The sequence below is a fragment of the Balaenoptera ricei genome, chromosome 18, assembly GCF_028023285.1.
Source record: "Balaenoptera ricei isolate mBalRic1 chromosome 18, mBalRic1.hap2, whole genome shotgun sequence".
Lineage (NCBI taxonomy): Eukaryota > Metazoa > Chordata > Mammalia > Artiodactyla > Balaenopteridae > Balaenoptera > Balaenoptera ricei.
Genome location: NC_082656.1, coordinates 5,810,085 through 5,824,326, shown reverse-complemented (window position 1 = coordinate 5,824,326; position 14,242 = coordinate 5,810,085). Strand labels below are relative to the sequence as shown.

General features: G+C 51.6%; 1 protein-coding gene across 2 annotated transcripts in view; it reads left to right on the top strand.

The window, feature by feature from the left end:
• Positions 1 to 14,242, top strand: part of FLT1 (fms related receptor tyrosine kinase 1) — a 171,396-nt gene that overhangs the window by 149,300 nt on the left and 7,854 nt on the right. For both annotated transcript variants that reach the window (XM_059903324.1, XM_059903323.1), the window contains 7 exons: positions 1,402 to 1,558; positions 1,988 to 2,085; positions 2,820 to 2,942; positions 4,850 to 4,961; positions 6,480 to 6,579; positions 12,031 to 12,136; positions 12,411 to 12,553. In XM_059903324.1, coding sequence (XP_059759307.1) covers positions 1,402 to 1,558; positions 1,988 to 2,085; positions 2,820 to 2,942; positions 4,850 to 4,961; positions 6,480 to 6,579; positions 12,031 to 12,136; positions 12,411 to 12,553 — 839 coding nt within the window. The remainder of the gene's footprint in view (positions 1 to 1,401; positions 1,559 to 1,987; positions 2,086 to 2,819; positions 2,943 to 4,849; positions 4,962 to 6,479; positions 6,580 to 12,030; positions 12,137 to 12,410; positions 12,554 to 14,242) is intronic.

Here is a 14,242-nt window from a genome sequence, read left to right as displayed (position 1 = left end):
TTCTGTCCCGGGAAGGGTCTTGTGGAAAATAAAATTTCTGTCCCCCACTGAGCAGAGTCGAGTCTAACTGCCTCGGAGACACGTAATAAGCAAGAGTTACGATCTCCATCTCCACTCAGGTAGGTCACCTGGACGGCAGTCGGGGTTCACTCTGAGGCCTAACTCCCCTTCTGCGGCACAGGAGGGTCTCTTTTCGGGGGGGCAGGAGCCGGGGACCCTCCACGCTTCCAGGGATTGTCAGGCTGAAGCAGCCGCCTCTGTCCTCTGCTTGCTCCCACGGCGCCCTCTAGTGGAGGGACCATTCCCACTTTGTGACACTTCCAGGAAAAGCCAAGGAAGGATGGGGAGCCTGGTGAATCTCAGCCCTGCCCCAGCGGGCAGGTGGATCGGGGGACACCACTGAACCCCAGTCCCTCTCCGACCCTGTCTGGCATTGCCACCTAGCCAGGACTGAGCTAGGTACACGGTCGAGTCATGAAGCCACTGGGAGTGCTGTTTCTAGTGTCACAGTGATTAGGTGAATTACGAAAAGGTGATAAAAATCTCTTCTGGTTCCACCCAGAATCAACAACTCCTTTCCCGTGAGTCAAAATGTAATAAGATGATAGAGCTTTTCCGATGACAAAAAGGAAACCCAGAAAAGCAAGGTGGTTTGTTCAAGGTCACATGGTCAATGAAAGAGCCAGATGCACACCAGGGCTTAGAGGCCCAGTCCGGGGTGAAAGGCCTTTTCTACCTCTGTTAGCATCAAACTATATCTTTGTTCTGAATGGAGGGGAGAAAAGGAAATGTTCATGCTCCCTCCTTCTCCAAGGAAACCTCCTTCTCTCCAATTACCGGAGAAATTGGTAACTGCAGCCTTCTCTCATTACTCCTCCCAGGGATTACAAAGGCCCCGAGTTGACTGGGGATCCTTTTCTGTCATTCCATATCACCTTTCACAAGATGGCGCACGGTATGGAAAAGTGCTCAAGGGCATAGATCGGAGTTGGCCGAACCTGGGTTCAAGCTTTGCCATTTACTAGCTGCATGTGACTTTGATTACCTGACTTCTCTGAACCTATTCCTTCGTGTATTACAAGCAAGAACTACCTTCATAAAATTGTTGGAAAGATTAAAAGAGAAAATGTACCAAAGATTCTTAGTGTCCTGGCTCACACCGAGTAAGCTCTCAGTAAATAGCAGCTGCTGCGGATATTCCTTTATCCTACCCAAGATGCTGTCAAGGAGCCCAGTCAAGAGAAGAATTGACTCCACAACCCCAGGGGAAGCCAGGCTACTAATTTACTATCCATTTTGTCGGATGACATTCTCCTAATGCAGGCGAGCGCCAGCTTGAGGGACTGGTCTCCCCGTTACTGTTCTGTCCCTTTCATCTGTGTCTTTCTTGGTCTCTTAAAGGATGCAGCCTTACACGTGGAGCCTAAGAAAGAGAAAATGGAGCCAGACCTAGAGCAGGACGAGAAACAAAGACTAGATAGTGTCACCAGCAGCGAGAGCTTCGCAAGCTCCGGGTTTCAGGAAGATAAAAGTCTGAGTGATGTTGAGGAAGAGGAGGGTAGGTATTAATTCCTTCCTGTCCTACAGTCTGAGATATTTTTACAGCATACTGTGCATCTCTGAAATTTTTTTCTTATTTATCACCCTAATAAACATCCGTGGGAGACTCGAAGCGTAATGTCCTGGGGAGATAAGATTTGAATTTAGATTATTTACAGAGTTACTAATTTTGACAGGGAACTGTACAATTGTCTCCCCTCTGGCCTTGCTGTCTTAACGGGTCATCCCCTGCCCCCCATGCTTGGCAAAATGGGCTAGAGGCCTGGAAAAATCTCGGATATTCATGTTGAAACTCAAAGGCTCTCGAAAATGAACTCTGATCTACTTGTTGGTTTGTTTCATGTTTTGCTAACATTGTTCCAATAAACTGGGATTTGGTGGCATAACAAGAGCCATTACAAACAGTTACGGTTTTAATGCTTTCCAGATTCTGACGATTTCTACAAGCAGCCCATCACTATGGAAGATCTGATTTCTTACAGTTTTCAAGTGGCCAGAGGCATGGAGTTTCTGTCTTCCAGAAAGGTCAGCCTCACTCTTTACTGTTTTGCTTCTTCACCAGGCCTGGTCGTGTGGATGTTCACATGGGCAAACACACACCTTTGCTATAAAATCCACTTTTCCTCCTATTTGCTTGTGTGTGTGTCCTTAAATGTAGAGTGAACTTCACAACACACGACTTAATTTGTCCTGATATGAGTGAGGAGGCTTGAGAACAGTGACTCCTGGGTACCAGCAGGTAGAACTTAATTCCAGGGGAAAAGCTCGCTGGGTTTCAGACTAGATGAACCTGGCACCCGTGCTCCACAACGTCCTCTGGCATGTCTTCAGAGCTGGCCAGAATCTCAGAGTACACGACCCCATGGGAGAGCATCTATTAATATGTCCCAGCAGGGTCCTCCCAGGAAACTCCAGCTAGATCGTGATCTGATCTCAGCAGCTCAGGATAAAAGGCTTTGGGGACGTTGTGCTCCCCGGGAGAACCCGATGGCCAGCTCTGTTTCCCCGATGCTGTCCTGTAACACATTAGCAAAGGGGATTCGGGGCCTCTCTCGACTTGGGGGCCTCCAGGGGTCTGTATTGGTAGAGAAGCACTTCACGTTTGGGGCGACGCCACCTGCATCAGGAGCCGCTCCCTTCATGTAAAGGAAGCATGCGAAATGGATCCCCGAGTTCAGAAGGAGAACACTGAGAAGGCGTAGGAAATCAGCCGATGAGATCAAGGACATGCACTGATCATGCCACTGGTTTTATTCTAGTGCATTCATCGGGACCTGGCAGCACGAAATATACTGCTATCTGAGAACAACGTGGTGAAGATTTGCGATTTTGGCCTTGCCCGGGATATTTATAAGAACCCCGATTACGTGAGAAAAGGAGATGTAAGTCAGTTGGATGTTTCTTGGGCTCATTTAGGCCCTATCATTTCCAAACCACAGACCAAAGCCCTCGGCAGAGGTTGCTGAAAACCAGCACGCGCTTTCTGTGGAGACGAACGGTCCGCGTGGACCGTGGACCCGAGAGCCCTCGCACGGGGCTCCGGGAGGCCACGGTCCCCTCCTCCTGTCCTTCGGGCCCCGTAGCGCTGTTCAGTGGGCCCTGCGGAGACCACAGCGTCCCCTCCCCTCTGACCCCCGGGGGAGTTCCCTGGGCCGCTGGGAAGAACAGCCTGGACTCTTCCCCTCAAATAAACCCGGGTGATGGATTCAGCAGGTGTACACATCTCAGGAAGGGCGGGGGCAGGCGTCAGGATGACCTTGCCGGGGAGGAAATCGCGTCCCTCCTGGGTTTGCCTTCAGACCCAGCATCGCTGCCAGCTCACACGGGCCTCTCCCCCCCGCCTGTCTCTGAGCATAGTGTTATTTTTGCTGTTGCGGGTGACCTCCTGTGCCCCCTCTTCTCTGGCCTTTACCCTGAAGGCTTAATTAAGCCTGTGTCCGGGCCCTGACGACTACTCCACAGTCGTGGTTCTCAAACTTGAGCGAGCACACATATCACTTGGAAAGCCTGTTCAACTGAGAGCCTTGGGTGGAGCCTGAGAATGTGCCTCAGCTGGTCCCAGGACTATACTTTGAGAACCACTTCTCCACAGTTTTTTTTCTTTTTTTTTTCTTTTTCTGGCCTCACTGCGAGGCATGTGGGATCTTAGTTCCCTGGCCAGGGATCAAACCTTCACCCCCTGCAGTGGAAGCACAGTGTCTTAACTGCTGGACCACCATGGAAGTCCCCCACTGCTTCTTTCTTTCATTTATTTATCTATTAATTTTTTTGGCCGCGTTGGGTCTTTATTGCTGCACGTGGGCTTTCTCTAGCTGCGGCGAGCGGGGGCTACTCTTCATTGCAGTACATGGGCTCCTTCTCATTGCGGTGGCTTCTCTTGTTGCGGAGCACTGGCTCTAGGCACGCACGCGGGGTCAGTAGTTGTGGCTCGTGGGCTCTAGAGCGCAGGCTCAGTAGTTGCGGCGCACGGGCTTAGTTGCTCCGCAGCAGGTGGGATCTTCCCGGACTGGGGCTCAAACCCATGTCCCCTGCATTGGCAGGCGGATTCTTAACTACTGTGCCACCAGGGAAGCCCAGCCCCACTGTTTCTTTTTATAAAAGGAAAACAACAAGCTTTCCTTGAGAGCCCCGATTTGCAAAGATGGCATCTACCCCTGTGTCAGTCTGTGCTTCTTTTCTGTCCATCGTGTCTCTTTCAGCCTCTCCCTGGCCCTCCCCCCTCTTTTTCTCTTTGTCTCTCCATTATCCCAGGCTCCCTGTCAATCCCCATCCCTCTGAAGTGGCAGGGCCTAACTTACTGGAGTTCCTGCTTGAAAACCAGCCACATGGTGTCCTGAATACCTCCCTTCTTTCTGGTGCCTTTGCTGACTCCCCCCATTTTTTTTTTTAAATAGGAATGCCTTTCAAAATCCTTTTTAAGAAAAATTCCAGGAAATTATCGATTTTCAGGATGCCTCCTACTTCAGATCACTCTTTCCTAGGTCCCTGCAGAGTGTGAGCTGCTGTGGGGAGAAGGATTTCTTACAGAGTCAGAGTTCGGACACGCTGGGCTCATAGGAAGGGCTTACTGAGCAACTATTGCCATCATAGGAATTGGTATAGCACACAACTCTCCCTCTTTCAGTGTAACACTGCATGTTATGAGTTTCCTCCAAGCTGGGAAGCCATAGCTGCTCTAGGAAATGACTTATAGGCCAAATGTTATCTGGGAGGTGACCCCATGGGCACATGGGTTGAATGTGCTTTGTTGTCACGTCCTCCTGCTCACGGCCCCCTTGCCCTTTTCTAGACTCGACTTCCTCTGAAATGGATGGCTCCCGAATCCATCTTTGACAAAATCTACAGCACCAAGAGTGACGTGTGGTCTTACGGAGTACTGCTGTGGGAAATCTTCTCCTTAGGTAAATCTGGGGGCAGGACGAGAGCAAACAGGCCAGACCCGAACGTCCGCCCCCTCTGCTGAGTGTCCACGGGCAGATCAGCATCTAAAACCCACGTAGGCTCAGGCGAGTGGCGTGCGCACGCGCGCCTGGACCGCAGAGATGTCCGTAGGGCTGTGCATGAGGTCTGATCAGAGTAAGATCTGCAGTCAGGCTGATCTTCAGCCAACCTGGCTACTCCTTCCCTGTCCTTGGCCCCCTTCTTCTAATTCCTCAAACACCCAGATTCCTAACGCCCATTCCTCTTCCCTCCCCGCATCCCCCCTCCCCGCAGAATTTCCCAGGAAAGACCCAACACACACAGCTCAACCCACGCCTCTGAGGTCGGCACAGCCAGCCCCGGACACTGGTTTATGCAGAATGAGCAGCCAGAACGCTGGCTGTATTCACCCTGCTTCCACCAACACCCACCGCGGTGGCTGGAAGCCCTGTCCAAGGCGCCCAAGCACACAGATGCGCCCGGAGCCCCCATCGGCTCGCAGACACGCACCGATGCTCCGAGGCCTCCCAAACGCCGGGTCTAGCCAAGAGTCTTTCGGACTTTGCCAGAAACTTGCCTTGCAGAGCAAATAAAAAGTCACCCAGTAACATCCCTGGTTTCCTGTAATGTGTGAAAACCATTCCCCTGCTTTCGATGACAGGCACCTGTTGCTTCCAGTCTTTGAAAGCAGCTTGGCGGCCACAGTGGCCCCGCGGTGACACACGGCCAGCACTGCACGCCGCCCAGCTGCTTCCTCCTGACAGCAATCACTCGAAAGTGCAGACAAACAAATGCTGAGACAGACTAGGTTCGAGGTCTGGAACAGGGCAGAGCGGGAGGGCCTGCTGCCCCCGAGCCCTACCTCAGCCAGCAATCCCCCTAAGAGGGCCGGTTACGTGCGACCCTGCCCAGGAAAACTGGCAAAAGGCAAAGTCCCGGCTCCTCTGGGCCCCGCCCCACCGCAGCCAGCCCACTCCCGGAGCTCCTGGCCCCCTCCCCTCGGGCCCGTCGCGGCACCGGACCCCCAGTGCCGTGCGAACCTTACACGAAAGTAGTGGGTTCAAGTCATTCTCAGGGAGGTGTGAGTGAGCCAGCAGTGGCCGCCTCCGAGTCTACTGGCTTTTTAAACAGCAGCTCATTAACTCAAGGAATGAGTCTCTAAAGGATGCGCTTTCTCCAGAGTTCCTTGTAGGGAGAGGGGAGGGACCCCTCAGGTGCCACCCTTTCTCCTGACCAAACAGCCCGGAGCAGCCACGGGAGCGGCCTGCGGGCATCTGACACCCGGCACCAGGGCGCCGACCGGCCAAGCGGGTCGCCAGCAAGGATCCGCTGGGCTGCCCTGGGGCTTGCGCTGTACGCTGAGGTCCATTCGCATCACCGGGAGTTCGCTACCCAGCCCTCCCCTCGCAGGGAGGGAACAGACACGGAATTGCCCCCCGGGGCGTTTCGCGCCCTGAGGCCCTAACGTGCCCTGTGTTCTCTCCCGTCGTCTGGTACAGGCGGGTCCCCGTACCCGGGCGTGCAGATGGACGAGGACTTCTGCAGCCGCCTGAAGGACGGCATGAGGATGCGGGCCCCGGAGTACGCCACGGCCGAAATGTGAGCCCCCGTCACCCCCAGCCCGTGGCTCCCCCCGCCAGGCCGCCTCAGGAGGGGGACCTGACGTGCAGAGCCCCCGTCCCGGGAGATGCAGAGGGCTCTCCTTACTCCAGGTCGCCCCGGCCTGGCCCCCTGGGGCCCAGCCGTGCCGGGAGCACGCTCCAGAAGCGAGGCGTCCCGTCCTGGACCCGCCCCTGCCTAGGGCGTCTCTCCACCCCGACGTAGCCGGGAGCCGAGGTTAGGAACGCAGCGTCTAGCTAGGAGCCCGGCCCCAACCGAGCAGCCCGCCCGGGAAGTGGAGGCCGGACCCCGTGCCTGCTCACGAAGTGGGCCCGCGGGCTCCGCAGCTGAGCGGCACTCCAGCCACAGCCGGGACCACGCGGGGACCACGCGGGGCGGGCCGGAGGGCAGGGGGAGACGTGGAGGAGAGGAGGGGGGTCCGGACTGGGCAGGGACCCTGCTTCCCAGAGGCCTGCGTGGGCAGCGAGCCACCTTCGGCCTGTGCGGAGCGGGGGGCTGGGGCCGCTGCTGGCGGTGGCCCCTCCGCTCGGACCCGTGGCTCTAGTTGGACGGGAGGCCCGGGGTGAGGGCTGTCCGCCTTGGACAAGGGCTTGCTCGCCTCTCTCGGACTCTGTCTTCCTGACGCTCTGTGGGCGTTTTGCCCTGAGGCCTGGGCAGGAAGGTGGTGATGACCCCAGCGGTTCTGTCAGGCTGCTAGACAAGGACTCGCCCCCCCGTCCACGCTCGCGGTGGTACCACCTTTCCCGAACCGACAGGGGGCCCTCCCCGTCCCACCCCCACAACTTGGGGCCGTCAGGAGCCCCTCGACGGCCTTTGGGAGGAGTCGGAGGGAACGAAGGAAGTGTGGGCTTGGCCAAAGTGCCCTCTCTTTCCTCCATGGCCCAGAGACAAGCTAGGTCAGACCCGGGACCAGGAGGTCGGGGGACTCGGGCCACGGAGGCAGGGCTGGGGAGCGGCCTGAGTGCAGAGGGGAGAAGGGACCCGGCCTTCTCAGTCGTACATGGTGTCCTTGCCAGGAAAGCACGAGGCCCTTCTGAGAGCTGGGGACACGGCTAGATTAGCCCCAGGCCTGCGCTGGACTGCAGAGAGATTTTAAAAGGCAGGCGAGTTCTTAATTGCTCACTTCTTTTACGTGGTGGAGAGGGGCAAACACCAGGAGGTCTGGTTTAAAATGAGATGACTTTGCACTTTACAGTTTTCTAAGTGTTCTCCCCCTGCCACGGTCTCGTATGAAGACCCCAGCCCGCTTGAGGGGCAGGCAGACGGGAATTTTCACCTGAATTGGATGAGCGATGAAACTAAGCCTCTGAGAAGTCTCGTGATTTGTCAGCTAAGTAGAGAGGAGACAGATTTAAAGGCGGTCCTCTGGACTGAGCTCCCTAGATCACAGAACTGTTAAATTAGGAATATACCCCATGTTCCTTAGAAGAAATGTCTAATATGTCCACTCATGCTTTGAATTAAATATTTCCTTTGACTTTTCATATAATCTGAAAATCACAAGAGCAAGTTCCCAGGGACTAACAGTAACAATGATTGCAGTCATTAACAGCAGCATTTAATATTTATTAGTTATTTAGTGCTTATTAAGCATCAGGTACTGCCTTAAGCACTTTAACATATTAATTTACCTCATTCTCATAACAACCCTATAAAGTGGGTGCTGTTATTATCTCCATCTTACAGATGAGAAAACCAAGGCACAGAACACCTAAGTGATTTGCCGCTTTGCCAATTAGTCAAGCAAACCGAGTCTGAGTCCAGAGCCCCCAACACCACGCTACACACACCTGCAGGGTGTGTCTCCAGTTCTTATCCAGGTTCTGGTCTAAAACAACTCACATCAACTTTGGGCCCAAAACTCACTTGGACTTTATCAAACCTTCAAATCTTTATAGAAGGTAGCACTTGTACCCCAGTCCATAGAAAGACAGATGGTTCCTCAATTCTAGGGAGTTTATTTTAGAAACTATAAGAAGAAAGCAGCAGCTTTGTGAATTATTTGTTGAGAAGTCCAGAATTCAAACCTTCAGCGTTTGAAAGCTGATGGGTCATTTCCTTCTTGTTTGTTCCAACAGCGGGAAGGCCCTGGTGAGGATGAAGGGCAGCTCTCAAAACTAGGGTTCTGTGACCTGAACTTGGTCTAAATTGGCGTGCCCTTGGGAGCTTGGGTGATAGCTTGGAAAGGAAGCTTTTCTCGCAAGTCCCCTCGCCCCTGGCTTGTTTTCTAGAAGGGCTGTGGGGTTGGGTGTAACTGGTGTCTCTTTTATTAAACCTGTTTACTTAGTGATGTAAAACGTTTTAACGTGAGTCACTAATTCCTCACCCAGAGCCTGTTTAATCAGATGTCTTTCAATAAGGGAAGAAATAATGAATGTTTTGATTTTTTTTTTCTTTTCCTTTGGTGTTTGAGATGATTTGCACTGAATTTTAGGCAAGAGGAGTGGAAACTAGAAGTCAGAAACCAAGAATCAAAATAGAAAACAGCAATAGTCACAGGTGGTCCCTTCGGCTGGTTTCAGCAGAGAGGAAGCTGGGAGAATCCTGTTCACCATCCTTGCATTTCCCCCCCAGCTGCCTCTCAGCGGTGAAGTGATGCTGGCGGGATAAGCCTGGGGCCTCTGCTTGACCAATGCTCCCTACTCTCAGGGCCCCCCCCCCTTTTTTTTTTTTTGCCTGGTTCAAGCCTTTCTTGCTTTGGCTGCCTTGTATAGAATATCTGTGTATATATTTACTGTTCCTCCAATGGCCTCTGAGAATCTGATTCTTGCTAGAGACAAGGGAGCCTTAGACAAGGTAAGACAGACAAAGGCCAGCCTCTGCCACAGCCCACGCCCCTGGGGTGAGGATCCCAGTCTCGTGACCATCTGCCTCTGTAGCGTGCATTTTTGTATCTATCTCAATAAATTAGTAAGATGTGTAAACGGACCTCAATATGAGATCCACATGGGACTGTCTTATGCTACTCTAGCCCTTTGGTCGCTAGCAGGCTGGCCCGAGTTGCCTGGATGGAGCACGTGCCTTGAGCCCTCACTCTAAGGCACTGCTGGTCAGGGAGAGTTAAGGGACCTGTCCTGTGTCCCCCAGAGAGCAGCGACGACAGCCCAGAGTCCCAGCCTCCCTGGTGTCTGTAAGTTGAGCCCCATTGCAGTGGTACGCGACACCGGCCCACATAGCACATTCACCCAAGGGCCCTCACCGCTCTTAGAACAAGTCAACCCACAGCCCGCCCCTAGGATTTAGGTCAGACAGGTCCAGTAGATGAGACACATCTGGGAGGGAACCAGAATCATCTTCTGAAAAGAGTCCTGAGCCAGAAGTTTGGACAAATGGAGGAAAATTAGCGATTCAGACATGTGATCTTTATGAACTCCTGTCCCTAAACAAAGACTTAAGTACCCAGCAAGCAGGTATCCTATCAGAAAGTAGGACCTCAGCTCCACCAGCCAACTATCAGGAGAGTTTGCTTGTGAAGACCAGTGCCCGCGGAAAGCTCTGAAGACCACGTGGTGCTCCCACCCCCTTGGGTACCTAGAATTTTATCCCGGGGTTAAATCAGAGCCTTTGGACACGCACACCTGGACCACACTGTTCTGCCTCTTAGAACTGTTTTTACCGAACGGTATTTTTTGCCGTTGAGACTTTGGCCAGCATTGAAAGACAATGTACAAGACCGTCCCACGAAATCATTATTACCCGGATGATAATGATGCAGCTGAGAGGTGTCTACAAGACCCTCCTTTCAGATTTCAGTTCTGGGAACAGCCATACTTCTTCCAAGCAGCTGGTTTATTTTCAGCTTCCGGCTCATGTGCATCATATAACTGGTTATTCCTTCCTTTCACCAGCTGCCTGGAAGCTTAGAGCATTGCCTCTGTCAAACTACTCAGAATCATGATATAAATTGGGCATGTTAACTCTGCCTGTAGTTTCACCTTTTTTCACTGTTATTTTTACATCCCTCCTGATACTCTGCTTTTCTTTTTTTTTTTTTTAACCTTCCTATATTCTTCCTGTCTGTCAGCCACCTCATAGACTTTGACACAAAACAGGGATAGCCTTAAGAGACGCTTGGAGCTGTGGGTGCCGCCTGCAGGCTCACATCTGAGAGGTGGCAGCAGGGACACGCCACCTCAGGCGCATCCTGGCAGCGCCCAGGTCCCAGCAATGTCTGCCGTCTGCCTTAGGAATTAGGGGTTCATGGAAGGAACAGCACGTTCTCTTCTAGGAGATCAGTCTGACTTCCTTCAGCAGACATTTGTTGGGTGTGCACAGGCAGGCCCTGGGTTAGGTGAGGGGTCTGGAGAGGACGTCCCTGCCCGCGCAGGGCTCCCAGCCGGGTTCTGACCCAGATCCAGAGTCCAGGCCCATTCAGATTCTGATCCGACCTGGTCAGAGTCCTCTCTAGTCTAGGGGGTCTTTCGAGAGAAGAGATGACTTACAATCAACATCTCGAGGAGAACGAAGAGCCCAAAGAGAACAGATCCTTAGGCCAGTGTGTGTACAGACGCCTGGCAGGTGGTTTGCCCAGAAGAGGCAAGTAGAGACCTCTACTCCCTGCAGACGTGACTGAGAGAGAAGCCCGATACCCTTCGGTCTAAAATGTCAGGAGCATAACAGAGGAACCCTGTTGACATTTAGATCCCAGGACGAGAGTTGGCTTCTGGGACACTAAGACAAATGGTTTCATATCAGAAGCTCAGCCTGTACTTTTGCCTTGTGTGGGGAGAGGCCAGTTTGTAACGACGGCTTTGAAATGCTGTGGGTGGGGCAATCAGCCACATGGAAGGAACTAGCATACGGCCCGAGGAGCTACCCACACTCTGTGTGGACGTCCACCTTTTGGAAGTGATGTGGGTCGTGTACACAGTGCCTCCACCTGCCCACCTCCACTGCTGAGCTCGACAAGGCAGCTGTGGGGGGTGAGACATCCCATGTGCCCATGCAGGAGCCCAAGGCAGCCTTCATTCCAGCCTGAGAAGGTCCTAAGACTGCAGACTATTCACCCGTGGATATTTGTGTCTATATCCACTTTTCACCTTTAAGGACACTGTCCTGCTTTGGACAGTGAAGGGAGGACATGACGCTTCATGGCCGAGTGACCACTGGCGTTTCCCCCCAGACAGCTCGGCTTCACTCAGAGCTCAGCCCCCCCTCCCCGCAACAGCCTGGGTCGTCATGGGCTCCGGGGGGTTGGTTTGTGAGTCTGCCTGTGTAGACGTGTTTTCCACTACCAGCAGGACCTGGCCCGAGCAGCCTTTTTATGTGTCGCGGCTGCGTACCCACATCTAAACGTGGAGCAAATACTACATACTACGAGAAGCATCATCTTTATACCCATGACAACACCCATCCCTTGGCCAGTGTGTAGGGCGATCTATGTACTCCCCACTGCTCTCCAGCAATCTCTGCTATGCTCTCACCCAACAGCTACCAGATCATGTTGGACTGTTGGCACAAAGACCCAAAAGAAAGGCCAAGATTTGCAGAACTTGTGGAAAAACTAGGCGACTTGCTTCAAGCCAATGTACAACAGGTAAATTTATCTAGAATATCAGAAGGCCAAATGCCTTCAATATAAGTCAAGGGAGTGTCTTATTTGTCTGTTATTTTAATGGCTATTAATAGCTGAGCTCACCAGTAAAAGAAAACACGTGTGGGGGTGTGTGGGCGTGTGTGGGTGTGTGCAGACTTATCTTCCCAAGACACAATCAAGATTGTGGAAATGACATAGTTGAGCTGAAACAGTGTTCCACAGAAACAGGCTGAAGTAGAAATGCACACGACTAGAGCTGTCTTTGGTGTTTTAGGATGGCAAAGACTACATCCCACTCAATGCCATACTGACAGGAAATAGTGGGTTTACGTACTCAACTCCTGCCTTCTCAGAGGACTTCTTCAAGGAAGATATTTCTGCTCCAAAGTTTAATTCAGGAAGTTCTGATAATGTCAGGTAAGATCTTTCTTTCCCCAACTTCATTTTATAAAATTTTCAAACATAAAAAAAAGCCCACCTCCTAAACCCAACCATACATTTTACCTTATTTTGTCTATATACTCTATACGTGTGTCTGTGTGTATTTTTCTTTTTTGCTGAACCTTTTGAAAAGGGGCATAAGGCACTGTAACACCTTCCCTCTAAATACTTTGGTATACATCTTGTACAGGATATTTTTCTTTTTTTTTTTTTTTTTTTTTTTTTACACTAATAATTGTTTTTTTTAATGTATTAGTCTCTTAAATCACATGAAAAACAAACAAAATACAGTTACAAGCCACTGTTATGATAATAATTGCTCTTATAATTGACCATGCATTTATCTTTACTGAGATCTTTATTTCTCCATACAGCTTCCAGTTACTGTTTAGTTTCCTCTCATTCAGGATATTTTTCTGTGCCACCACACCAAAAATTATCACACCAAAGAAAACTGATAATCCCTTCATACTATTAAATTTTCAAATTTCCATTATTTTCCCCAAATGTCTTATGTACCTTTTTAAAAAGCATCATCCAATCAAGAACACTCTGCATTTTCTTTCATTTCTTTAGTCTGTCTTATTCTGGAAGAACTCCTCTTTTGTTCCCCCCAATGACCTTGACTTTTTTCATGATACCTTCGATAAAATGCAACAAACCGGATTTGTTTTCTTACCTGACAAACTAAGGTACCTCTCGTTAGCCTGGAGGAAATTGGAGAAGGTGTAAGGGAAGAAAGATGTACTGAGTAGCCGTGCTGGGCGGGGTCGGCACCTCAGTCCTAGCAGTGACACGTGTGTCACACACATTCAGTTAGACACGTTAGACACGTGCTGTGTGGTCTGGCACCATGCTGGGCTCTTTGCATATCTCACCTCCTTTAATGCTCAAACCAATCCTATGAAGTATTCCTGTTATACAAGTGGGGACATTAGAGCTCCACAGAGGACAGCTCGCCAAAACTGTGCGGCTCGAAAGCCGCAGGACAGAACTTCTAACCCAGGTGTTCTGGCACTCCCTCCCTGTCCCCGCGTAGTCAGGACTCGTTTCAGGACTTTTAGACTATCCTGTGGGCCTTCTAGCATTTTTGTCTGCAGTCGGTACACTCCTAGGGCTCCAACCTCAGTTCAGCCAAGCTTGGCAGGTGACTAGGGAAGAGCTGGAAAGACTGATGGTCTGGGACAGGCCTGGAAGAAGTCCAGTGGCCGGCCCAGATTTGCGGTGCTGGGTCACAGGTCAGCGGCACGATTCATACTTCACAACCAGCCCAGATGAGTCATCCATTGTTTTAAAGATGAGAAAAGTAAGCATGGATTAAATAAATTAGCAGGGGCGGATTGGGTCAAAGGAAGGTGTCAAAGTTACACGGGCCTTTCCAGTCTGTTGCTTAGCCTTGGGCCCAATAGGGAGCATGCCTAAGAGATGGGGCCTTGTCGGTGGTGACAGGGCCTCAGGTGAGGGGGCGTACAGTGGGTCCCTCTGCCGGCCCCTCCTAACAGATCAACCAAAGCTCAGCAGGCAGTCACAGGGAGCTCATCCAAATACTACCCCTTTCTCCCGATCTGTGATCGCAAAACTGGATACACAAGACTAGCCCTGGTGCTTGATTATGCCATTGAATCGGCTGTGTGACCCTGACGGGTCATGTCCTTTCGGAAGCAG